This window comes from Rattus rattus, chromosome 16 (genome assembly GCF_011064425.1).
Source record: "Rattus rattus isolate New Zealand chromosome 16, Rrattus_CSIRO_v1, whole genome shotgun sequence".
Classification (NCBI taxonomy): domain Eukaryota; kingdom Metazoa; phylum Chordata; class Mammalia; order Rodentia; family Muridae; genus Rattus; species Rattus rattus.
The window spans coordinates 15,277,506-15,304,054 of record NC_046169.1 but is presented as its reverse complement, the minus strand read 5'-3'; the positions used below and the strand labels follow the sequence as shown (position 1 = coordinate 15,304,054).

Sequence of the window (26,549 nt, the reverse complement as noted above, 5' to 3'; positions counted from 1 at the left end):
AGTATCACAGAAGTTTAAATAACTTTCTATGTAGAATTTACGTCGCATGCCAAAATTTTCTCGATCCAGATATTCTTTCGCATTAGTCTGAGTCAATGTTTAAAATGCCTGTGTGACCTACTGTGAAGTGGATCATGACTCTAATGAATTATTCTATGTCCTTTTTTTTTGACAATATAGGGAGTTTGTAAATAATTTGAAGCGACAACTCATGGGTAAATGACAATAGGTATTGAAGTTTATAATTGATCAAATATCCACCTTGATAGATGTAGCAAAATATGTTTGAGAAACGATATTTTGGGTTATCTGTAATCCATTCTTTAATGGCAGAGACTTGAGGATTCAGAACTTTGCAAATTTTGACCTGAAAATAATTTGACACGATGAGAAAGAAATTCATCTATTTTTACCCCCATCAAATGTTCTATCAGTTTTTGAAATGGTGATAATCTTAATCTTACCAAGAAGGTGAATGCTCATTAGTACTGGTTTGAAATTAACTTTCACAGGTTCAGTACTTGCAGAAATTAATTTTGTTATACAGGGGACCAGGTTTATCTGCTCTTAAAGTGTTACATTGATATTTACCATGATTTCTAACCAGAAGGAAAAAATTACACAACAACTGTCAATAATTATTTTACATAAAATTTTTACTGCTATTATAGAAATATAATAATTAACTTAGAAATATCAGAACATTGAGCTCAACCTCTTTCTTCAAGTACAAATTATCTGTGGTTTGATGTGAAGTGAGGCATCGTGATTTGAACGTACTTGGCCAAGAAGAAACTCGATGTAGTATTCTTAAATTTTATTAAGTCTTTAATTTGTGTATCATTCACATGGATACTTGTGCCTTTGAAAGCATTCCTACTCATAAATAGAACAAGAAGCTCTTAAGTAATTAAACCCTAAAGCATGCACAAAAATCTTATTCAGTTTTTATAAGAAAGAGAAATAAATTTTAAGCCTTTATTTGAAATCATTGTTTGGGAATGTCAATTTTTTTCTTTTGAGAGTGAATGTATTTCCTAATAGGAAATAATTACATAATTACAATGAACAGCGCTCATAAAAATGTCTAGAAAGAACAACAGCATTATACCCTATGAACAAAAGAGTTCCTGTGTGCATTCGATTACTAAACAAATCAAGCAGTTATTGTGAACGTGGAAGGTTCCTGTTTATAGGACACAGATATTCAAGGCACATGACTAGGCTAACAGTGGGCTGAGTTCAAGATACTAATTTATTGTTTCACTGGGAAGAGAGTAAAATGAGACATCACTTCTGTTCAGTTTCACCTTTTCATAAATAAATTCAATAATAGGCAGGAAAAAAATTTTCTTCTTCTCAGATAATCACCGACTACTGAATGATGGCAAAGGAGAGGGAGCAACATCACACTCCGATTTTCTTATGACAATAAATATATGTTAAGATATTATATATTGTTTCTATATTATTATACTATGTATTAAAACTCTTTCATGTTTTAATTCAAAAGTAATCTGAATTCAAATTTAATTATTCAAAAGTAGGCAGATTGAAGGATTAGGTAAATCACAAAGAAAGATCAAACCATCATTCAAAAAAGTCAAATCTGAATCGAGGAGTTGACTTCTGACCGTGTTCAGTTTGGGCTTTTCCCAGAATGGGAAAAAAAAAAAATCCCACATTATTGTATGTTGTGAGGTTAAATGCGTGCACTTCTAGTATGGCTCCATTCTTTGTCTTTGGTGACACAGAGGCATTGGCCTCCCCTCTCTTCCATTACGAATTTTATTACCACGTTTGCCCCAAATATGTATGGAAGGAAAATATGTAAAACCCACAATCCTTTACTTAATCTCAGTTCGAATTGGTAATGGATAAACAGAAAGTGTTAAACTATGTGCAGAGTGAATAAATAATGTCCGGGACTTCATTTCAGAAAGCCAAAGCTGGGAGAAGGAAGGGTCATCCTTGTGCTTCTAATGGTCTGTCAATCAAAATGCTCGCTTGTGTGGGGCCTAGAACCCACGGCTCTTCAACAGGTCTGGGCTGCCATTAGGCTGCTCTACCCATTGGACCATAGGATCCAGCTAACCCATGGTCCTTGAGGTATTGAAGGCATTTCCCACCTCATGGAGATAAAAATTCAATGTTAACCGTTACCCGGATGGGCTCCTGGACATAAGCAGCACCTACCATTTATTGTAATTTATTATAATTCCCAAATTTCTCCATTATTGTGAAGCACTCAAAATTCTCCCACAACGAAAGAGACTAAAGTGAGATGTCAGCGATGCAACCCGTTTCCCAGTGCTTTGTGTCCACACACAACGTCACAGACAGGTTTAGCAGACAGGTCGTGAGTTCACAGACAGGTCGCGAGCTCAGCCGTTTCCACTTTGGCAAAAGCTTTGCATGTTAGAAGCAAAGATGTCTTTCTAGAAGCTTCTACTTAACAAACCGGAGGAACAAACGATGTCCTTTCTCCTGTGCACAACGACTCGATGTGAAATTCGTTAACACAAACCGTGTGATGGGCAAAGAGAAAAAGGAAAGAGGATGAAAGAAATGGCGTTTGCTGAGAAAAGTGAAAGCCAGGGCCACACGCATTGGCTTTTCCTCCTTCCATGCTCACATCCTTGGTGAACAGTGATTTTTTTCCTTTATTTCTTCACACAGCTTGGCCACGTGAAGCCACCGCACAGTGGAGACACAATGATGTAGATGAACACCTGGACGGAGAGAGGAAGGGATTTCACTCCCACGACCCCATCATGAGAAATCACAATTATGAAGATGGGTTTTATTATTGTCTTTTAAAAATTGTCAGTGTCTGAAATGCAGTGTCACAGTTCTATAGACTATCAAACACATGCATGTGCTCACTATGTCGTGTATGTGCACACTATGACGTGTATGTGCACTCTATGACATGTATGTGCATACTATGACATGTATGGACACACTACGGTTCTCCAATCATGCCTAGATCAATACACAACACATCACACACCTCATAAATGTGAGCTGAGTGGATGAAATCACACATTGATTCCTATAGAATTCTGTCAATAGACTGAACTGGTTGGAAATTTGACACACTAAGCATGTGTCTGTGAATATACAGGTGTGCACACCTATGAGTGTATACGCAGAAGTCTGGTGTGCACACCTATCTGTGCACACGCAGAAGTCAGAACCCTCCGTGCCCTCCCTTGCTGTTTTCCTATATATTTTTTGAGACCCTGTCTCTGACTGACCGTGAAGCTTGCCTTTTCAACAAGGTTGTATCACTAAACAAGCACCCAGGACGTATGTGTGTAAATTGCACATGCTGGATTGAAGGCATCCATAGCTAGGCCTATGCTTTTAGGTAGGGGTTGCAGATTTGGGTTTAGATCCTGTTGGCCATGCATTTTATGATGAGAAGGCAAATGTAGGGCTGGAGAGGTTGCTCAATGGTTAGAGCACTGACTGTTCTTTCAAAGGTCCTGAGTTCAATTCCCAGCAACCACATGGTGCCTCACAACCATCTGTAATGGGATCTGATGCCCTCTTCTGGTGTGTCTGAAGATAGCCACAGTGTACTCATATATAATAAATAAATAAATAAATAAATAAATAAATAAATCTTTGCACTCATATATGATAAATTAATTAATCCATCATAAAGAATTCCAGCCCCCAATGTCTCAGAGTCAAAATTGAGCTCATGTACAAAAGAGAGAAAAACTCACAATCGATACGACGACGATGATGGCAGTGAGCTTGACGTTCTTCACGCACATGGCCCGGGCAAGGTTCCTGCTGGTCGTTTTGAAGGTGACGGACTGGAAAACAAGCATCAATCGCTTTATTCTTCACACTGACTGTGTGACTCTCTGTGTCTCTGTGTGTCTCTGTGTGACTCTGTCTCTCTGTGTCTCTGCGTGACTCTGTCTCTCTGTGTCTCCGTGTGTCTCTGTCTCTCTGTGTCTCTGTGTCTCTGTGAGTTTTAATTTTAATCGATTCTCTCATTTTTTATGAGTATAAGGATGGAACCCAGGGCACCAGATTGGGAGAGAGACAGAGAGACAGAGTCCCACAGAGATAGATAGAGACTCAGAGAGACAGAGATACAGAGAGACAAACAGAGACAGAGTTGCACATGTGTAAATATTTGATTTTCCTGGGAACATATGTATTTACTTATTGTCAAAAGTCCACAGGGTTATAATTCCTTCATGCATCCGTCTTCTCTTAAATCAGCCATTTTCCAGTGAGTAAAGCATTTTCACCACGACACACAGTTTAAAGCAAACAGGTAAACACACAAGGAGATGCACTAATTACCTACAATCTTACTCCTAGGTGTATTGTATCGAAGACATCACGTGAAAGCTCAAAAGAGCCGTATAAAAAGGTGTGGGGCCATTCTTTTCATATCTACAAGTGGGAACTACCAAAGTATTCATAAATCATAACAAATTATTACATAAAAATCAAGGGGAATACCCTTATAGAAGAAGGGGGAGGCAGATGGGGGCTTATGGCTGGGAAATCGGGAAAGGGGATAACATTAGAAATGTAAATAAAAAAAATCCAATAAAGAAGAAAAAAAGAAAGAGTAAATAAATAAAAGAAAAACCTAAAAATCTAAAAATTAAAAATCTTTATATCATTCTTCTAGTCACCACACGCTTTGATGAAAAACTTACAAAATGCCACAAAACCCAAGTTGCCACACAAACTCCTACAACCTGCCATTAGTCGGTATCAATATTAAAGTCAGAATATAACGTGCATTGTGTCAAGCATTTTACATATAGTTTAATATATATACATACATATATATATACATACATACACACACACACACACACACACACACACACACACATATATATATATTTACATATAGTTTAATTCTCAGAACTCCATGGAAAAAAGCATATTGCCACTTTACAGGTTGTGACAATTGAGGCAGAAAGAGGTTAAGTCATGTGCTTCTATTTCACACAACTAGAAAATGATTTTTAGAATCCAGACAGTGTGATTCTAAAGTTTACTGCAGTCTTGTTGCTCAAAACAAACAACATGATCGTGATGGTTTACAGTTGCTGTGATATTTACAGTACAGTGCATGCCTGTGACAAATTATCTAAATTAATTGAAGTGGGAATTAACTATGGAGGATCCACATTAAATACGGGTAGCATTACTCCCTGACCAGGAGTTCTGCTCTGAATAAAGAAGAAAAAACAAGCAAAGACTTAGCGTTCATCGCTCTCTGCCTCCCGAATACGGGGCACAATATGGTCAGCCCCCTCGTCGAGATGTTACTTCCATGATTTCCTCACCATGATGGACTGAACCCCACACTGTGAGTAAAAACAAGCTGTTCTTTAAGTGTCTTTTATCGGGCATTTTGTCACAGCCAGGAAGAAAGTAATCAACGCCGTGATTAATCAATCACCAATTGCTTTTAATGTGTAAAGTTTTAATCTGTTAAAGATCTGTTTTTTTCAAAATGCTTTTCTAATGAACTACATAGAAAATCTAAAGAAATCTGTGAAAGTAGAAAAAAGTAATTAATGGTGCGTTCCAACCTACACCTTTGGCTTGATGTAAGCAAAAGATTAAGCTAACGCTATAAACACCAAACCAGTCAGAACTGGCCGGAACCTCAGCAGAGGTGAATTATCAATCAAAAAATGTTGCCTCAATGCAAACTTTTAGAAAATTCTTTCTGTATATTTTCTAAAAAAAGGAAATTATTTCTGTAGAATGGATATATTTTCTAACAAAGCTTCACTAATGGCTACTGAGAAACTGGTCGTTTTGTGTGTCTCACTGCTACCTTTCTTATCAGAATACAATGGCACCACGGACATGACACAGGAAACAGAGAAGCAAACCGCCTTGGTATAAAATTTAAGACATTGCTGTATCCTCTTAACCATCAGTGCAATTATTCTGATACCCAGGGAAAATGTCTTCCATACTTACCGAATCTACGAGGTTTTCTGTTTTATCTATCAGCAATTCTAGCCTTTCTCCACGCTGAGCAACTAGATCTGGAGATACATTTAGAAATGAAAATGATATTTTATATTAGAAATGAAGAAACCCAGCTACCAATGTCAAGGCCCCAAAACTGAGAATAAAATCCTAGGATGTCGCTGTTTGACTACAGAAGAAAAGCAGCTGATGCCAATTCAACAGAACAGGAAGTTGCAAAAGGAGACAACAGACAAGCTGTTTCCCAGTCAGCTTATTTTTGGAGTTGGGTAACTTGCCCTTTCTGCTCCTAACACAGACATTTCCCTGTCATTATCCACCCCACCCCAGATTGGAGAATATAAACTGTGTTCTTTGCAGCTCTGGTCATTGATCATAGTGAGCTTAGAAAGAGGGCAGCTCTTTGTCATTACATGAAGCCCACTCTAGTTTTCTGAGATCGTCTAAATTCCCATTTTTTATTTGTTCCTGTAAACGTAATCATTCTATCACCTTAAAATACATACACAATTTGGAGGCCAGCAAGACAACCCAGAAGGTGAGGGATTTTTTTGTTTTGTTTTGTTTTTTTGTTACCAAGCAGGACAACCTGAACTCAATCTCCAGAATACACAGAAAGGTGGGAGAGAACAGGCTCCACAGAGTTTGTCCTCTGACCTTCACATCCACACTGTGGCATGGTGGACTGGGTACCACACATAAATAATTGAAAAATTAAAATATGAATAATAATTGAAAAAATTAAATTAAAATATGAATATAACAATGAGATGGATTCAGACCTTTAAGGTCTCCATCTGTGCCCAGATCTAAGGCTATCCCACAGCTCTCTGGACCCAGAGCCTGCCCTGAGAGAGCAGGTCTCCCAGGACTCCTCTAACTCCTAAGTTCACAGACTCGTGGACTCACAGCAGGGATGAGGCCCAGACAGAGACGGCAAGACAAACTAACACCACACAACTAGATGGCGAGAGGCAAGCCCAAGAACCAGAACAACAGAAACCAAGACTACTTGGCATCATCAGAACTCAGTTCTCCTACCACAGCAAATATTGGATATCCCAAAGCATCTGAAAAGCAAGATTTAGATTTAAAATCACATCTCATGATGATGATGGAGAACTTTAAGAAGGACATAAATCACTCCCTTAAGGAAATACAGGACAACACAGGTAAACAAGTGGAAGCCCTTAAAGAGGAAACACAAAAATCCCTTAAAGAACTACAGGAAAACACAATGAAACAGGAGAAGGAATTGAACAAAGCCATCAAGGATTTAAAAATGGAAATAGAAACAACAAAGAAAGCACAAACGGAGACAACCTTGGAGATAAAAATCCTAGGAAAGAGATCAGGGTCAGAGATGCGAGCATCACCAGCAGAATACAAGAGATAGAAGAGAGAATCTCAGAGGTAGAAGATACCATAGAAAACATTGACACAACCATCAAAGAAAATGTAAAACACAGCAGACATCCTGAGGCTGCAGGACAGACTACCACCTCTGCACATCTCGGCCCACATCCCTGGTCCAAGGGGAAACTGCACAGTGCCTCTGGACACAGGGATACTGGGACAGACAGCCGCTGGTACCCGAGGTTCTGGTGTGCACCCTCAGAAGTGTGGATACGTCTGAGAAGTCAGAGAATACCCTCTGCCAAGAGTCCAGACCCAAGAGGGAATCGCATAGTGCCAACTGTGCACATGAGGGTTAAGGACCTACACAAGCAATCAGGGGCAGGAACCACTGACTCCTGCCTGTGCCTAGAGCTGGAAGACAGTCTCCAGGAGTGCCGACACAGCTGAAATCAGAGCACATGTTCTCAGGAAAGGCTGAAAGAAAACAGGAAAACAGTTCTACAGGAGTGCTGACACAGAGGCCAAGGGTCAAGTCACTCTCAGAAGCAGCAAGACAAGCAATCACCAGAGACAACCCAATAGCTAGAGGCAAGCACAGAAACCTAAGCAACAGAAACCAAGACTACTTGGTATCACCAGAGCCCAGTTCTCCCACTAAAGAAAATACTGGATATCCAAACATACTGGAAAAGCAAGATTTATTTAAACTCACATTTTTTTTTATAATGATGGAAGACTTTAAGAAAGACATAAAGAACTCCCTTAAAGAAATGCAGGAAAGACCTCAGGAAGACCTCAGAAGATGGAAAGATCTCCCATGCTCATGGATTGGCAGGATTAATATAGGAAAAATGGCCGTTTTACCAAAAGCGATCTACAGATTCAATGCAATCCCCATCAAAATACCAATCCAATTCTTCAAAGAGTTAGACAGAACAATTTGCAAATTCATCTGGAATAACAAAAAACCCAGGATAGCTAAAACTATCCTCAACAATAAAAGGACTTCTGGGGGAATCACTATCCCTGAGCTCAAGCAGTATTACAGAGCAATAGTGATAAAAACTGCATGGTATTGGTACAGAGACAGACAGATAGACCAATGGAATAGAATTGAAGACCCAGAAATGAACCCACACACCTATGGTCACTTGATTTTTGACAAAGGAGCCAAAACCATCCAATGGAAAAAAGATAGCATTTTCAGCAAATGGTGCTGGTTCAACTAGAGGTCAGCATGTAGAAGAATGCAGATCAATCCATGCTCATCACCCTGTACAAACCTTAAGTCCAAGTGGATAAAGGACCTCCACATCAAACCAGATACACTCAAACTAATAGAAGAAAAAGTGGGGAAGAGTCTTGATCACATGGGCACTGGGAAAAACTTCCTGAACAAAACACCAATGGCTCATGCTTTAAGATCAAGAATCGACAAACGGGATCTCAGAAAACTGCAAAGCTTCTGCAAGGCAAAGGACACTGTGGTTAGGACAAAACGGCAACCAACAGATTGGGAAAATATCTTTACCAATTCTACAACAGATAGAGGGCTTATATCCAAAATATACAAAGAACTCAAGAAGTTAGACTCCAGAGAGCCAAATAACCGTATCAAAAAGTGGGGTACAGAGATAAACAAAACATTCTCAATTGAGGATTACTGAATGGCCAAAGAGCACCTAAAGAAATGTTCAACATCCTTAGTCATCAGGGAAATGCAAATCAAAACAACCCTGAGATTCCACCTCAAACAGTCAGAATGAATAAGATAAAAAACTCAGGTGACAGCAGATGCTGGCGAGGATGTGGAGAAAGAGGAACACTCCTCCATTGTTGGTGGGATTACAAACTGGTACAACCACTCTGGAAATCATTCTGGAGGTTCCTCAGAAAATCGGACATTGCACTACCTAAGGACCCAGCTATACCTCTCTTGGGTATATACCCAAAAGATGCTCCAACATACAACAAAGACACATGCTCCACTATGTTCACAGCAGCCTTATTTATAATATCAAGAACCTGGAAAGAACCCAGATGTCCCTCAACAGAGGAATGAATACAGAAAATGTGGTACATCTACACAATGGAGTATATCAAAAACAATGACTTCATGAAATTCATAGACAAATGTATAGAACTAGAAAATATCATCCTGAATGAGGTCTCTCTCTCTCTCTCTCTCTCTCTCTCTCTCTCTCTCTCTCTCTCTCTCTCACACACACACACACACACACACACACACACACACGGTATGCACTCACTGATCAGTGGATATTAGCCCAAAACCTCGAAATACCCAAGATCAATTCACAGAGCACATGAAGCTCAAGAAGGATGACCAAAGTGTGAATGCTTCACTCCTTCTTAAAAGGGGAACAAAAATACTCATAGGAGGGGATATGGAGACAAAGTTTGGAGCAGAGACTGAAGGAATGGCCATTCAGAGCCTGCCTCACTTTGGGATCCAGCCACCAAACCCAGACACTGTTGCTGATGCCAAGAAGTGCATGCTGACAGGAGCCTGATATAGCTGTCTCCTGAGAGGCTCTGCCAAAGCCTGACCAATACAGATGAGGATGCTCACAGCCAACCATTGGGCTGAGAATGGAGTCCCCACTGGAGAAGTTAGAAAAAGGACTGAAGGAGCTGAAGGGGTTTTCAACCCCATAGGAAGAGCAACAATACCAACCAACCAGACCCCCCAGAGCTCCCAGGTACTAAGCCAACATCCAAAGAGCACACATGGACAGACCCATGGCTCCACTGCATATATAGCAGAGGATGGGCCTTGTTGGGCACCAATGGGAGGACAGGCCCTTGGTCCTAGGAATGAATGCTTGATGCTGCAATGTAGGGTGTTGAGGTGGGGGCAGGTGGGAGTGAAAGCATCCTCACAGAAACAGGGGGTGAGAGAGGGAAAAGGGGATATATTTTGAAATGTAAATACATAAAATATCCAATAAAAATAAGTAAAAAATAAAAAACAAACTAGACATAAGAGAAGGACAAGGGTCACAAAGAAGCATATAGATTTTATTCTATATGCTTTGTGGTCATGGCCTAATAGGGAAAAAAGAGAGATGGATTCAATAATTTCTTTTTTTTTTTTTTTTTTTTTCGGAGCTGGGAACCGAACCCAGGGCCTTGCGCTCGCTACGCAAGCGCTCTACCACTGAGCTAAATCCCCAACCCCGGATTCAATAATTTCAAAACTGAGTAAGATCAATGCCTCAATAGCTTTAAAGATGAATTCTATGTAAAATATATCTTAAGAAAAATACATGCCAATTTTTCAGGAATTTTTCAAAAAAAAATAAAAAGAAAGATTTTTCAGCTTTTCAAGATGAATTCTATAAAAATATGAAAAATATATCCCAATTTATCTATTTATGTATTTTTTTATATACACACGCACACACACGCTCCTGCAACCCCAACACCATGGAGGTCAAATCAGGGTACAGTCGTTTTAATTGACAACTTGACACAACTTAGAGTCACCCAAAAATTATATTATATTATTATATTATGAATTATATTATGAATGAAATATTTGCTAGACCAGACTGCATTATGGGTAAGATTGCATTGTGGGTATTTCTGTGGGGAATTGTCTTGATTGCTTTAATTGATGCATTTATTGTTTTATATTCTTCACCATAGGTGTAATGTCATTGTGATGTCATTGAGTGTTTCACACTTTTGTGACGTTGTGACTTTGATGCCGTGATAGACGATGATAAGGGATTAAAGGTAAAAGAACCTTTTTCCTCTCTAAGCTCTTTTTGTTGGAGGATTTATTAAAATAACAGAAATGAAACAAGAATTCAGGAGAATCAGAAGTGCAAGGCCTTCCTTGGCTAAGGAATGAGTTTGAGATCAGCCAGGGATACAGAAGCCTGTGTCACAAGGACACCGGAAATGGAAAAAACAAGTGAGCTAACAACCAGTGACACGTACACACACACACACACACACACACACACTCTCTCTCTCTCTCTCTCTCTCTCTCTCTCTCTCTCTCTCTCTCTCTCTCTCTCTCTCTCTCTCTCTCTCTCTCTCTCTCTCTCTCTCTCTCTCTCTCTCTCTCTCTCTCTCTCTCTCTCTCTCTCTCTCTCTCTCTCTCTCTCTCTCCCTCTCTCTCTCTCTCTCTCTCTCTCTCTCTCTCTCTCTCTCTCTCTCAGGCAACATATAGTCACCCCACCCTCCTAAGAACCAGAGAAAGCAACAGAAACTAAGGAACGAAATCCACACCCAACAAAGGCACAACAAGATATCAGTCCCTAGGTCAGCAGGTATCAACTTGTGGGGTCATAAATCGGAGACCCTGCATATCTGACATTGGAGACCCGGCATATCTGACATTTGCATTACAGTTCACAACAGTAGCAAAATGACAGGTAGGAAGAAGCAGCGAAAATAATTTTATGGTTGTGGTAAGCACACCATGAAAAACTGTATTAAATGGTCCCAGCATGCAGAAGGTTGATAACCACTGAGCTACATGGTCTCTCTACAATAATCCGACTGATATCTACGCCATTGTTATTTGTGTTTGTAGAGTGAAGGTTGTTTGTGTTCCTGTGAGTGAAACCACACCATGGAAACATACCTATGTTTCTGACCATGATGCCTTTCAGTTCGTCCACTTGGGCTTGAGTCTCTGTCACTCTGTCCAGGCTCTGATTCTCGGAGTGATGCTTCTGTGAGATATTAAGTTTGAACGTATGATATCAAGGTGTTATTTATGATAATAATGCATTTTAGTATAAATATATGCTTTTAAGTGAAATTCAGTGAATGTGTTACAATCTATAAAATATATGAGACTCTTAGGACAGAAGCGAGGAGACATATATAATCTGTGCTTATAAAAGAAGGAGAAATTTGAAAATGACTATGGTTGGGGTGGGGAGGGGCAGGCTAGGATAGATACCCTCGACTCTTCGCCTCTTTAATATGGTGACATAGACGCTTGCTCACTTTTTAGAAAAAATCTGTTCTTTTATTGGATGTGACCACAAGATCACGAATCTCAAACACCAATGATCATATAGAGTTTGACATCGTCGTGCGATACTGACAATTATAAAGTGCTTCATACACAACATCACAGATATTTCACTATGAAAGGCGACTCGGAGAAGTTATTATTCAATCCATTATAAGACTTTTTGATATCGATATTTTCCTTGTCTCCATTCTGTACAGGGCGGAAATTAGTGATTCCGAGGGTCACAGAGATTTGGAGCTAATAACAAACCAGTGAATGGCTTGGCTTTGCTGCTGCTTAGAATGCATTTACAAACAGGAAGAGAAAGACTAACTAAAATGTATAGTTTTCCATATTCACATATGAATTATATGAATTATGAAATTATAGTCAGAGGTCAGGTCTCTGCACTCAAATAATCTCACAGAGAAAAGGAAAGTGTTTTGAAAGACTCTGACCACAGTTTATATTATAAAAATGTAGATTAAAAACACAGCAAGATGCCAATGTACACCCGAGAAAATGGCGAAAATGAATGCCGGACACAGTAAACGTTGACAGAGTTGAAAAACACGGGAACGGCCAATGAGAATTTAAAATGCTACAATAACTTTGGGAAAAACAGTGTGATAAATTTTTAAATTACTTATCACTCACCATATGGCCCAGAAATTTCATCCCTAGCGAGTTCCCAGAGAAATAAAAACATTTGTCCACACAAAGACTTGAGATTCACAGAGCTTTACTCATTATTGTTAAAAATTAATGGCAACACAAATACCTAGCAACAGACAAATGGGTAGAGCAGTAAAAGACCCATCAAGGCACCCACTTTTTGACTGTACTTAAAGAAAAATCTAGAAAGGCAGAACTAATCTACAGAAGTAAAATATAGATTAGTGATTTGCTGGGTAAGAATATTTGGTTTGGCGACTTCCTAGGAACGGAGATGGGGGAAAGTTTATGGTAATCAAAGGGTTTTTTATCTTTACTGTGGTAGCATTTCAGAGTTACACACACACACACACACACACACTCACACACACACTCATACACACATACACACACTCATACACACATACACACACTCATACACACACACACACACCATCAATTCCGTTGACAACGAGGAAGTTATGCAGATGAACAGATTTTCCCATGATTCATTTGAGCCTCAAAAATCCAACTTGCTTCATGGATGTGAAAAAGTTTTCTATATAGGTTAAAAGGCCAGGTGACATGTCTGGTGCATTATATAAAGTATAAAAGTTTTCTTATATAAAATATAAAAGTTTTCTTATATTACATTCTCCAGGTCAGAGCCCCTGGATTCACAATGTGTGAAGGTTGTAAAGAAGAAAAATAAAATATAAATAATATAATAATAAATAATATAAATATAACATAAATTAAATCACCACGACCTGAGAGAAACCTTACCAGTTGTGCAGCCAGAACGCTTGAAAACTCACTGTTCATGGCATAGGGAAGTGCGGTCTGCGCTCTCGAGCCATATGTGGTCTGGAACCTCTTCTTCACTTCATTCAAAAAACCGAAGGCCCGAGAACGCTCGAAATCCTACAGAATGAGCAAGATTGTACTCATATTTACAAATTAAACACATACATGTGGCAGGTTGATGCCTCTGACCTCTGACCCCTGACCGTGGCCCTGACCCTAGCCCTAGCCCTAACCCTAACCATGTTTCGTAGATCAGAAACCAAAGATTCCAAAAGACAACGAACTTGCCATCAATCAAACAGGTAGTAAATTGAAAAGCTGAGAGCCCGTCATGGTTTGCTTAAGCTCGGCCCTGGGCGTGGCGCCATTAGAAGGTGTGGCCTTGTTGGAGGAAGTGTGTCACTGTGGGGTGGGCATGGAGACCCTCCTCCTAGCTGCCTGAGGGTGCTCAGGCTGTCCCTGGCTTCCTTCGGGTGAAGATGGAGAACTGACACCGCCTCCTGCACCATCCTGCCTGGAGGCTGCCGTGCTCCCGCCTTGATGATAATGGACTGACTTTTAATCCTTCCAGTCCCTTCAGATAACCGACCGTGAGAACCGACATCAGGAGACAGTCAATAAATCCAGAAAAGTAAGATAGGTTGAGAGCTGGAGAGACGGCTCAGTGGTTACAGGTGCTCGTCGCTCCTTGAGAAGACCCAGGTTCCAGCACTCAGGTCCGGCAGCTCACGACTGAAATCACAGCTTAAGCATTTTGCCGCTCAACTCACACCATTGGAGGTTCTGTGACGATTTTCATCTACTCCAATGTTTTCGCATCAGTCCTTTCAGATAACGCGGGACTTTGTCGTGAAACCTGAGCTACAAACCATTGTGATGATCGATGCCATTGAAAGTTGTTTCCGCTTCGTTTAAACCAAATCTAGCTAACCTTGCTAGGTCCTCTGCATATACGGTACACTGGTTAGCGCTTGGTTTTGTGGACTCCTAAAAATGGGAGTCAAAAATATAAAAAATAAAAGGTCTGAAAACAAAAATAACCACCACGGACGCCAATTTCAACACTCTGTTTGTTGACAGAGATTCAGAGTGATTGAGCAAAAACTATCAAAACTGAGCTGAATTATATACATTTTAGTATCGGTGTTTGTCCTAAGATTCTCTTTATAACAAATGCAAAGCAAAGAAAAAAAACTCCTGTACTTTTTGTGTCGCTGTTACCCACCCTTCTGTAGAGATGATTAGTAATCGCCTACATTTGTACACACAGTGAAACAGCAGTAGATCTTCAGGTTACTTACGTCATCCGTGATGCAAAGATACACAATCCTGTCCTGGCAGATGTAGTGAAACAAATAACTGCAGAAGAAAAGACAGAAAACGTATTGTGGTTTTAAGCATCACCCGCTTTACTTCTAAGTTCTAGCCACGTATGAGCCGGTTCAGTGTGTCAAACTTCGCCATAGCGATTACAAATACAATCCGTTTCCATTTCCCCCCTCCTCATGCATTTCTGTCTTTAGTTAAACTCACAGGAATGAATAAAACATGAAAAAAAAGTTCTCTTTCCTGAATATAATCATGTGTGCCGACCATTAAAATGTCAGCTAGAAAAGAACAAATGGATTCTTAAGGCCCAGAGGAGAGATGACGTCTTAGAAGGAACACACAATTAAAATTAATTCCCAGGGGGTCGTAGGCTTTTTTTTTCCCCCCCTTTCCGGTTTTGTTTAGCTTTTTCCCTGGCCAACACCTTTGGTAGCGAATTCTCTGTGCTTTTGTCCTGCATTCAAGCATCTGCTTTGAGCAAGCGAATGTGCAGGATGATGAGGACATGCATTGTAAAAGCACCAGTTCTTGCTTTTTTGGGATCATAGTATAAGGAGTTACAATGCAGTTCGGCAAATAAGTTGATACGTTGTGGTTTTAAGCATTGGAATTGAGGACTGATAAGGAAATTGAGGGTATTCTATAGTACCCTAGGGGCGTAGAGGAAGCAGGTAAGGACATTTACAAAGGGTAAAGGTGACGTATGATTTGAATCCTAAAGAATAAGTAACAGCCATGCAAGGGGTCGGCCGAGAATATACAAATGTGCAGAATGAGGCACTGTAAGGACGTGGATTTGAAAGAGCACATCATAAATATCAGAAAGCAAAATCGGTTCACATGACGAAAGTTCAGAACATACGGAAAAAAGTAATTGCCTGGACAGATGCCAGTTGGAAAGGAAGTAGAGACTGTATTATATAAAATTTGATAAACTGCCTTGAGAAAAATGAAAAGATTCAAAACGGTTTTGCCTGGGGCGGGGAGTGTTATTCTATAATAATATCCAAAATCAGTATGGAATCAATCCGTACCCCACCACCTGAGCTCCAGTGCTCCATATGCTTCTATCACACTTAATATTTTAAAAACTTGCTTTGTCTCCCTGAACAGAATTTTAAAAGCAGGTACGATAACCATACTCCAATAAAAGGTAAGAACTGTTACAAATATTATGAAGAGACAAAAAAATTAACACTGAGTAATAAATTTTTTATGTATGGATGCAAAACAAATCAAGGACTGGAATAGTAGAAGACAAAGTCATCGAAGAGAAAAATGGAGATATAAGAGGAAGGACGGGCTGACAAACGTGTAGAGGACAGGTAAATATTTGGTGAGGAAGTGAAATATAATCCTTAAGTTTTAGGTTTAGCTGGCTGGGTGTCCAGTGAAAATATCCCATATATACGATGTGGATGTTTTTATTTTGCTATACAGAAGTAAAAGTCATCTTGAGATGACAAATGTAATTATGTGATTGAAATCAGGGTGGAAAGCTAAAAAGAAAAAATGTCAGTGATTAAACCCCATCTGACAAACACAGGAGGGGCAGGTGAAGACTTAGAGATCACACTTATGTGAATCCAATTATATAATGTATATCCCTCGTATATTTTCTTCTACTAAAACATACATTGTGCTTATATTTCCTAGCTTCCCTTGTAGCTAGATATAGGTGTGTTACTAAATTTTGGCTCTAATAACACCAGTGGAAGAAATATTCCCTTCCTCGCTCTGAAAGAATTCCATGTTTCCCCAGCATTTTCCTAGGCACTGATTAGCAACGCATACATTATAAGCATGAAGTGTTTTGAATAAACTATAAATCCGTACTTACAAGACAGATTATCTAAGCTCTATCACAATCTCTGGGCCCCTAAATCTAAACTGTTAAGGTGTAGACTATAAAACCGCTTACATTCCCAAAGATGACAACACATCCTCTGACATTTATAGCAGTCTGATAGGAATGATCAGGAGTTTCTCTGAGAAAGTAGAATTACCAACTACACCCCATTCCAAATGGCCATGAAGTATCTGGTCACCGATAATAAGAAATGATTTCTACGTTTGTTATTTTCTTTTTAAAATAAACGTTTGTAACTCTCATCCTAGTGACCCTGTTCTCATTGTTGGTAGGAGGATGACAACAGGAAAAACAGATGACTTGTTCTGTTTCATTCTTTGTTGTTGTTTTTATGGTCGCCAGGCCATAGGACTCCTGGACCAAAGGACTGTACATCACCCAGGAACTACGGACATACAGCAAAACACAGCAACCAGGTGAGTCTTCAGAGTTGGGTATGTTTAATATGTGAGAAGGAAAGTTCATCCGGGTTTTTTGACGGCCAGAGAAGTAAAATGGAGGACTTAAAGGAATCCTCTGCTATAATAAATTCTTCCAGAGTAAGAGCTTTACTTCAGCCTAAGACCACACAGATGGCAGATGGTTCCTAGCCTCCCTTCTAACTAACTTGGCTACCTGACTATAAGATGAGGAGGAAAAAAAAAACGAGAGCGGAAACTTGAAACAGTAAAAAGGAAGGAAACTTCAGATCTGTGCCTTTAGAAACACTGGGTAAATCACGTGGCCATGATGACAATAAGAGAAACTGTTTCTGGCAAAAGTTGGAAGGCGTCGATGGCAGAGCCAACGCAGTAGCTCTGGACCCCTTGTCTCTGGCTGTTTCACACACATTAATTTTATATTTCAGTGTCTTCTCACGGTAGCTTTAACTAAGGTGTGAAAGGGCTTAACTCTGAAAAGCAATACGGATCCCCTGACATAAGAAGTAATGATGTGGGGGTTGGGGATTTAGCTCAGTGGTAGAGCGCTTGCCTAGCAAGCGCAAGGCCCTGGGTTCAGTCCCCAGCTCGAAAAAAAAAAAAAAAAAAAAAAAAAAAAAAAAGAAAGAAGTAATGATGTGGAGATTAAGTATGGAAATATTTTAAGCATCAACATGGAGAGTTAAGGTACTTTTTAACACCATTACTAGGCTTTCCCATCTATTAGCGTCTGAAGCTCTGGAACCTTGGATTTACACTTTACTGGATTAACACTCACAGCTGCTGCTCACGATTATTGGTGAGTTGGATGACGGAGTGCAAATCACCCACAAATTCCTTTACTGCGTGGAGACTGCCCATAAGTCCTGTGACTCTAGAGAACCCTAACTTATATAGTCATTCAGGAATCACATTGCAATAATAAAATACCTTTATAATTTTATATGATAAGTCTAGAAAGTTAATATCATCATCATCACCACCACCAGCATCACTATTATTATTATCTTCTCTTCACAGTCCAGTCATTCCCCCTACTAGTCTGCCTTCCAAAATGTCCCCATGCCATTACTCCTCCACTGTATCCAAGATGTCCCCAACCTCCACCCACCCCACCAGACTTTATAATTTTATATCACAAGTCAAGAAAGTCATCATCATCATTATTATTATTAATTTTTTACAGTCTAGTCATTATTAATTATCTGCATTTCTTCTTATGTCAGTTTCACCAGCTAGAGTGCCTATTGATAGCTAAATACTGTATTAATATTTACTAAATGAATGAAAGGAGTTATCATCTGTATTGTTTCACACATCTTAGAAAAGCAATTTTTATAGCTAACATTTCCATATCTTTCTTGAATATATCATTTCAAGTAATAGAATAAAGTAATAAATAAATAAATAAAATAGAATAATAATCGTAAGTTAAATTGGTAACAAAACCAGACTTTTTATTGTTTTGAGATAGGGTTTCATTCTGTGGTTTAGGCTGGCCTTGAACTCATAGTGGGATCTAGCAGTAGGACTAGAGACATGAGCCACCATGCCTGGCCTAAAACTAGACATTTCTCAAGCTAGTCAAGTTACCGTTTTTGTCAAATGAATCTACCTAGAACCTTGTTTTCTACCGTTTTGACCATAGTAAAATTCATTCCTTCCCTCAACCTCATGCAGGTCAGAACTCACTTGCCATGAGAGTAAGTTAGTTTATTATTTTCAGAAGGTATCTTAGCCAGAATCTGCTCTGTCACCTCCAGGAAGTTTCCTCCACACCAAGCATGTTTGGCAAGAATAGTGGTTCCCCTGGCAACAACGGCAAAAAGAATGGCCATGACTTCAATCTATTAAGAGTAAAAAAAAAAAAGGACACAGATTTAGAATATTACTCAGGCACGAATTTTTTTTTAAATTTTTAATTGTTTTTTAATTGTGCATTTCTTATTTACATCTCAAATGTTATTCCCTTTCCAGGTTTCCTGTCCATAAGCTCCCTAATCCCTGCCCCTCCCCATTTATAAGGCTGTTCCCCTCCTTAACCCCCCATCCTGAACACCTTCCCCCCACTCATGTATCTACATCCATCTAGAGAAAGCATTGAACAAAAATCATTATAGCACAGAAATTAATGCAAACTTAATAGGAAGTGGGGGCACAGCTCGGTGGTATAAAGTATGCTTCCTGCACTTGTAGACCCAAGTTTTGACCTCTTAAATGAGGAGAAAAGTGAATGACCTTCTACAAGTTTGTGACTTAAACTGCTTCTAGTTACAAATTAATGTGCACATGGGCTGTATTTACAGATTATATAGCAGAAACCAATGCTCTTTCGAAAGCAATGATCATATATAGCAAAGCGGCTTAGAGATGCCACCACAGTTCGATGAAATAATTTCATCCTGAAAACTTATCCTAGGGAAATAATTCAGCAGAGACTAGACTCCGGATTCACAGAGATCACTGTTAACAATCACATCGACTCATATTTATTAAGCACTCACCTTGTAACAGATATTAGTTTAAGTACTTTAGAAAAAAACCTGAGGCACTGACTCCTTAACTACTTTATACAAGATTACAGAGCTGGAACAATAGTCACTTAAACGGGGACAGTGTGATTCTAGAACCCACATGACGGTACAGAACTAATAATATGAATATTATATGATCTATGCCTATATGATAATTACTTCTAATATAAAAGCAACCAAATGAAATTCACCCAAAACTTCCAAAAGAGCGATTTATAATTCATGTTAGATCTTCATAAACAGAAATATTATCAAACAAAAGGGCATGAGTTCAAAATTACTTTCCTGACATTTGGATAGGAATATGCTGATTTTTCCTCATATAACAAGCCACATTTCCCTGCTTCACGGTGTAAGCTATGGAAATTAACAAATCAACTCTTCAATGTAATATAACTTAACATGTTCATTTCACTAAGTAAATCAATGGTTCTCAAACTATAGCAAGTGGTTTGTATTGGGTAATGTAATCTCTTAAAATACAATTTTTAAACCAGAGGTCAGGTTCTGAAAATTATAGTCGAATAATCTGGCCTGGAGAAGCCTAGAAAAAAACTTAATTCACGTAACCATTCTTCATTACACAAAGTAGAAGGTGATGAAGTGCTTGGGGTCGGGTAGTCTGCTGCGTCCCGAGTGCAATCTCAGTGTGGAAGAACAAAAGCTGGTCTTCTAGTAGGATCTCTTCTTCATTCCTACTGCCTCAATAAATCTCTTCTCTAGGGTTATGTCTTCAGTAGTCTTCGTTTTCCCCCTGACTCCTCTATACATAGGAAGTTGGTTTCCAAACCAACGTTTCATAATTTTTATCTCCCTTGACCCAAAAGTCCCCTCTTGATCATGTATTATTGTGCTGTCGTCATATGTCTATATGTTATCTTTGCTTCTCTACCTCCTTTTATATTACTACACTTTGGCTTCTGATCTTAACAATTCAAAGTACAATGCTTCCTCAAATCACCGACAGCCAAAGAAGTCAAATTAGTCAAGTTAATTAATTAAGCCAAAGAAGTTAAATTATAGTACATTGAAGAGTTGATTTGTTAATTTCTATAGCTTAAACCATGAAGAAGGGAAATCTGGCTTGTTATGGGGAAAAATAAATAAGAAATGAATAAATAATAGTCACGTTTCTATTATCACCTTACTTTGTCTCTCAAGAACCATCAACGTGCTAACTAATTCTCGTTCTTTAACTATTCCCATGTAGTTGGCTTCTTTGGCTTTCTCCTTGATGACTTTTTCTCTCCTACCTCATCAGTAAATATTGGATTCCCCAGGGGACTGATTATATGCCCTTTTAGCACAGATGAGCATATGTGGACTTGACATTTAAAATACAATTTGTAAAAGATACATTGCATGTAAAAGAATAGGGTTAATGATAAAATCCAAGACACAACCAACAACTGAGGGAAAGATAAAAGAGTAAAGACACCAATAAAACTCCAGAGGACCAAGAGGTCAAAGGGGAACAGGTGTTAGCAGTTGGAAGTGCTAGCTCACAAAGAATGACTAGAAAATCATGACTTCAATTTTATAAGGAATTGCCTACAGTGAAAGAGACATAGAGTCAAACAGACAAGAGCAAAGAGAGATGCAAAGATAAGAATTCAATTGGTACTTAGATGAGAAAGTAATGGCTTTGGTCACTCTGAAACTTCAAGAAGAAAACCAAGCTTTGCAGCAATATAAAAAAGATTGCTTTCATCAGATGTAACTTTATTATGAGCCAAGGGCCTGAGGTAACTGTTTAAAACGCCTAAGTAATCCTAAATTGTGCTTAAAAGTAGGATAATTTGCTCTCTTTAAGTACTGTTACTATTCCATGCTGTGCTGGTCAGACACGCTGTTCTTTGTGTACAAAGAACAGTGGATTCAAACCAGAAGGAAGAGACTCCATGTGAGAAATCTTGAGATGATGTCATACAAAGGATGATTTGGGGAAAAACAGTTAAGAAAAAGAGAAGAAAGGGGAATGTGAAATAGTTTTTAAGTTTATAGAAAGTATATATGTACTGGAGCAGAGAACACTATTCAGAGTAAAACTGGGTACAGCGGATAAAAGTTACAGAAAAGTAGTGCTCGTTTTCCCCCCTCAATAAGTATTAAAATCTGTACTGCTAAATATTGCATCTATACTAACACAAGTCTGATTTTCTTTCCAGATATTACTAATAGGAATGTTTTTACTTCCGGTTTCTGCCTTCACCAAGAGCTGAAAGCCAGTCTCCAGGAGCACCGACAGACCTGAGAGTAGAGATTAGACCAACTCTTCTGCTCCAAGTGACCTGCCTTAGGACACACAAACCCAGGAGCAGTCCAGGACAGGGCCCTTCCAGTTTCTGGATGTGCCTGGGGCTGAACCACTCCCACAGCTCTCTGTACCCAAATCCCGTACAGAGCTGGACTCTTGGAAGTGGGGACCATCCTGAGAGCTCAGAGGAGACAACCATGTTCCTGACCCAAGAGGAACCCGCCTAGTGCCTCTGTGCTCTCTGGGCACAGGAACCTAGGAGCAGTCGGGAGCAGCATCCTTCTGGTTCCTGCCAGAGCCGAGAGCTGAAAGCCAGTCTCCAGGAGCACTGAAACACCTGAGAGCAGAGGTAAGACCCACCCTTCTGCTCCAAGCAACCCAACTGGAGGCCTCAGGACACACAAACCTGGAAGCTCACTGTTTCCAGCTGAAAGCAAACAGGTCTACAGGAGTGCTGACACCCAGGCCTACATGAGGGTCAAACCTCTGTCAGAGACAGCAAGACAAGCCAACACCAGCGACAACCTGATGGCGAGAGGCAAGCGCAGGAATCTAAGCAACAGAAACCAATACCCTACTCAATAACTTGATCAAGGAAGAAATAAGGAAAGAAATTAAAGACTTCTTAGAATTTAATGAAAATGAAGGCACAACATACCCAAACTTATGGGGCACAATGAAAGCTGTGCTAAGAGGAAAACTCATAGCTCTGAGTGCCTGCAGAAAGAAACAGGAGAGAGCATATGTCAGCAGCTTGACAGCACACCTAAAAGCTCTAGAACAAAAAGAAGCAAATACACCCAAGAGGGGTAGAAGGCAGGAAATAATCAAACTCAGAGCTGAGATCAACCAAGTAGAAACAAAAAGGACCATACAAAGAATCAACAAAACCATGACCACTCTACTCCAGTAGGGCCACATCTTAACAGGCATCAGAAGCCAGGACTTCAATATAACTTTATGGAGGACACAATTAACAGGATTCACTTTAGTCTCCCCTTCTCACATAATTCACATCCCTTCTACGTGTAAAATCAGCTACCTTGTCTTTTTTCTCACTGATATTAGAGACTCGTCCTTATAGCTATGAGGCAATCTACTATGGTTTTTGGATTTAGAGAAAACTGTTGTAGTCGGATGTGGTTGTGTACACCTGTGATACTAACACTTGGGAAGCAGAGGCAGGAATATCAAGAGTTCAGGGTGAGTCTTGGCAGTAAAGTGATTTCAAGGTCAGCCTGGATAGGATGGCCAAAGCAGTGGACAATGGAGATATGAAACTCAGGAAGAGAGGACTCCTACTGAGGGAAGTTATAACACAAAGGGAGGCAGACTTTAAAACATGCAATGAAGTATAAAGAATGAATAATATAGGAATAATCACAATTGATCAAATTAGATAAGATATATGATTCTAAAAGAAAGGAATGAGTAGGTACCAATCTGTCAGCATTTTAGTCAGTATATTGTTAACATTTCTCCTTAAAAGAGGTTAAAATGTTTGCTTTACTCTTAGCCTCCCAATTCTCAGCACGATACCTGACAAGGAATATTTATTGAACAGTTAACTGAACACTGGGTGCACTTAAAATACTGTAACTGGGAGATAACTTTATATTATACGGAACCTGTTAAAAAGAGTATTTATTTATTTATTTATTTATTTATTTATTTATTCTTTATTAACTTGAGTATTTCTTATTTACATTTCGATTGTTATTCCCTTTCCTGGTTTCCGGGCCAACATCCCCCTAACCCCTCCCCCTCCCTTTCTACATGGGTGTTCCCCTCCCCATCCTCTCCCATTACCGCCCTCCCCTCAACAATCATGTTCACTGGGGGTCCAGCCTTGGCAGGACCAAGGGTTTCCCCTTCCACTGGTGCCCTTACTAGGCTATTCATTGCTACCTATGAGGTTGGAGCCTAGGGTCAGTCCATGTATAGTCTTTGGCTAGTGGCTTAGTCCCTGGAAGCTCTGGTTGGTTGACATTGTTGTTCATATGGGGTCTCGAGCCCCTTCAAGCTCTTCCAGTCCTTTCTCTGATTCCTTCAACAGGGGTCCCGCTCTCAGTTCAGTGGTTTGCTGCTGGCATTCGCCTATGTATTTGCTGTATTCTGGGTGTGTCTCTGAGTATTTATTTTTAATATCAAACTCTCTCTTTAATTCAGGTAACACAGTTCATTGATAGTTATTCAATCGACAACTCTTTACTTTGAGACTGTGGTGGTTTGTATATACTTGGGCTGGGGAGTGGCACTATTAGGAGGTGTGGCCCTGTTGGAGTAGGTAGGTGTGTCACTGTGGGTGTGGGCTTTAATACCCTCATTCTAGCTGCCTGGAAGTCAGTCTTCTCCTGCTTGCCTTTGGAACAAGATGTAAACTCTCAGCTTCTCCTGCACGGTGCCTGCCTGGATGCTGCCATGTTCCCGCCTTGATGATAATGAACTGAACCTCTGAACCTGTAAGCCAGCCCCAATTAAATGTTGTCTTCTAAGAGGTGCCTTGGTCATGGTGTCTGTTCACAGCAGTAAAAGCCAGAGACAGAGAGACTCTGCAGGAAATAAGTCAATGGCAAATAAACTGCATATTTTGATGCAATAACCTTAGAACTGATAGCAAAGGAAAAACGCTGTCAAGCCAGACAATTTGAAAGGAGGGAGAATGTTTATGAAAAGTGTGGCTATCAACTAAGATTACCCTTGTTGCTATCACAAGTGTTGTTCCTGAAAAATGATCTGAAGTCCAACTATATCTCTCTCACTTGGTCAGGATAGGATTTTTTCTGTAAAACCTTCTAAGTTTTGCTTTTACCAACACACACCACCATATTGATGTATTATTCCTATTTATCCCAGTTCCCCAAACATGTAAATTCCTGTATTAGTCACCTCCTTGTTTGCTACCAATGTATCCCATGAACCTAAGGGAGCGCCCCGTATGGATTCATTCTTTAATAAATACATGTTAAGTCCATGGCTTCCAGATGTAGTTATTCAAAGGGAAAGAAATTTTCCAAAGGGAATGGTGATACAAGTCAGAGTATTATTAATAAAATCCAAAGGAAAAAACTTGATAATTCATTGGTTATGAGAGTCAGAGCCATATTAGCCAAAGAGCCAAGATCACGATCAACTTGGTAAATATTGGCCATCAAGGAAAAAAACCCAGTAACATGCTCAGACAATAGGTTTGAATGGAGATCCCTCTAGGATAGATTTTTTTTTTAAATAATCCTCAAAATACTAAAGACACAGAAAATATTTATAGAAAAATTGATGGCTTTTGAAAAATAATCCTGAAAATATAAAGACACAGAAAATATTTCTGAAAAAAATTGGAAGATTGGAAAATCGTCCTCAAAATACTAAAGACACAGAAAATATTTATAGAAAAATTGATGAGTTTTGGAAAATAATCCTGAATATATATTTGTTAAGGGTGTAAGGTGGGGGGCGTAGGAACTCACAATGAAGCACCAACAAGCAAAGGGAAAACATGAAGCAGGAAGTGATATCGGTGAACATGGGTGACAGGAGGTTTTTTTTGTTGTTGTTGTTGTTGTTTTTTTTTTTTTTTTTCCAACCCGAGACTCCACAGCAGTGTGAAAACACACTTTGCCCAAACTGGATCTGCTCGAAAATTAGACACCAGAGAAACCAAAGCCACCCGTGTCCCACCTTAGCCTCCCTCCCTCTCATCCCACTCCAGTTACCTGGCCGGGTACCCCCTAGCGGGCACTCGCGCTCCGGACTGATGGGCGCGGGTCCCCCCAGGGTCGTCCACTGCCTGAAACAAGAAATGGACCGGACCCGAGGCCGCAAGCTTCCGGGTAAAGCGCCCCGCCTACGCGTGGCCTCCTGGGAACATGAGCTCTCCTCCAATGGGAGCAGAGTAGAGTGCAGGATCCGAGGCGTTCCCATCCCCCGCACTTCCCAGGACCCGCACTGCACTCTGGGAGTTGTAGTTCTGAGTGTAATGGCGCCGCGTCTGAATTAGGTCGTATCAACAACTCATATACAACATTGAACGCTGTACTGTGATCCCAGGAAACGAGAAGATGGGTCCCTCCACGTGTGCTCTTTGGGTAGTGGTTTAGTCCCTGGGAGCTCTAGGGGATCTGGTTGGTTGATATTGTTCTTCCTATGGAGTTGCAAACCCCCGAAGTTACCTCAGTCCTTTCTCTAACTCCTCCATTGGGGACTCTGTTCTCAGCCCAATGGAAGGCTGTCAGCATCCGCCTCTGTATTGGTCAGGCTTTGGCAGAGCCTCTCAGGGGACAGCTATATCAGGCTCCTGTCAGCATGCACTTCTTGGCGTCAG

General features: G+C 39.9%; 1 protein-coding gene across 1 annotated transcript; it reads right to left on the bottom strand.

Annotated features, from left to right (window-relative positions):
• Positions 1 to 638: 638 nt before the first annotated feature.
• Vamp7 (vesicle associated membrane protein 7) lies at positions 639 to 26,069 on the bottom strand. Its single transcript, XM_032886355.1, has 8 exons — positions 25,942 to 26,069; positions 19,130 to 19,284; positions 15,121 to 15,178; positions 13,799 to 13,936; positions 11,978 to 12,068; positions 5,989 to 6,056; positions 3,738 to 3,830; positions 639 to 2,732 (listed from the first exon to the last, which is right to left on the bottom strand). The coding sequence occupies exons 2-8, from the start codon at positions 19,273 to 19,275 to the stop codon at positions 2,664 to 2,666; spliced, it is 663 nt and encodes a 220-aa protein (XP_032742246.1). The 5' UTR covers positions 19,276 to 19,284; positions 25,942 to 26,069; the 3' UTR covers positions 639 to 2,663.
• Positions 26,070 to 26,549: the final 480 nt, after the last annotated feature.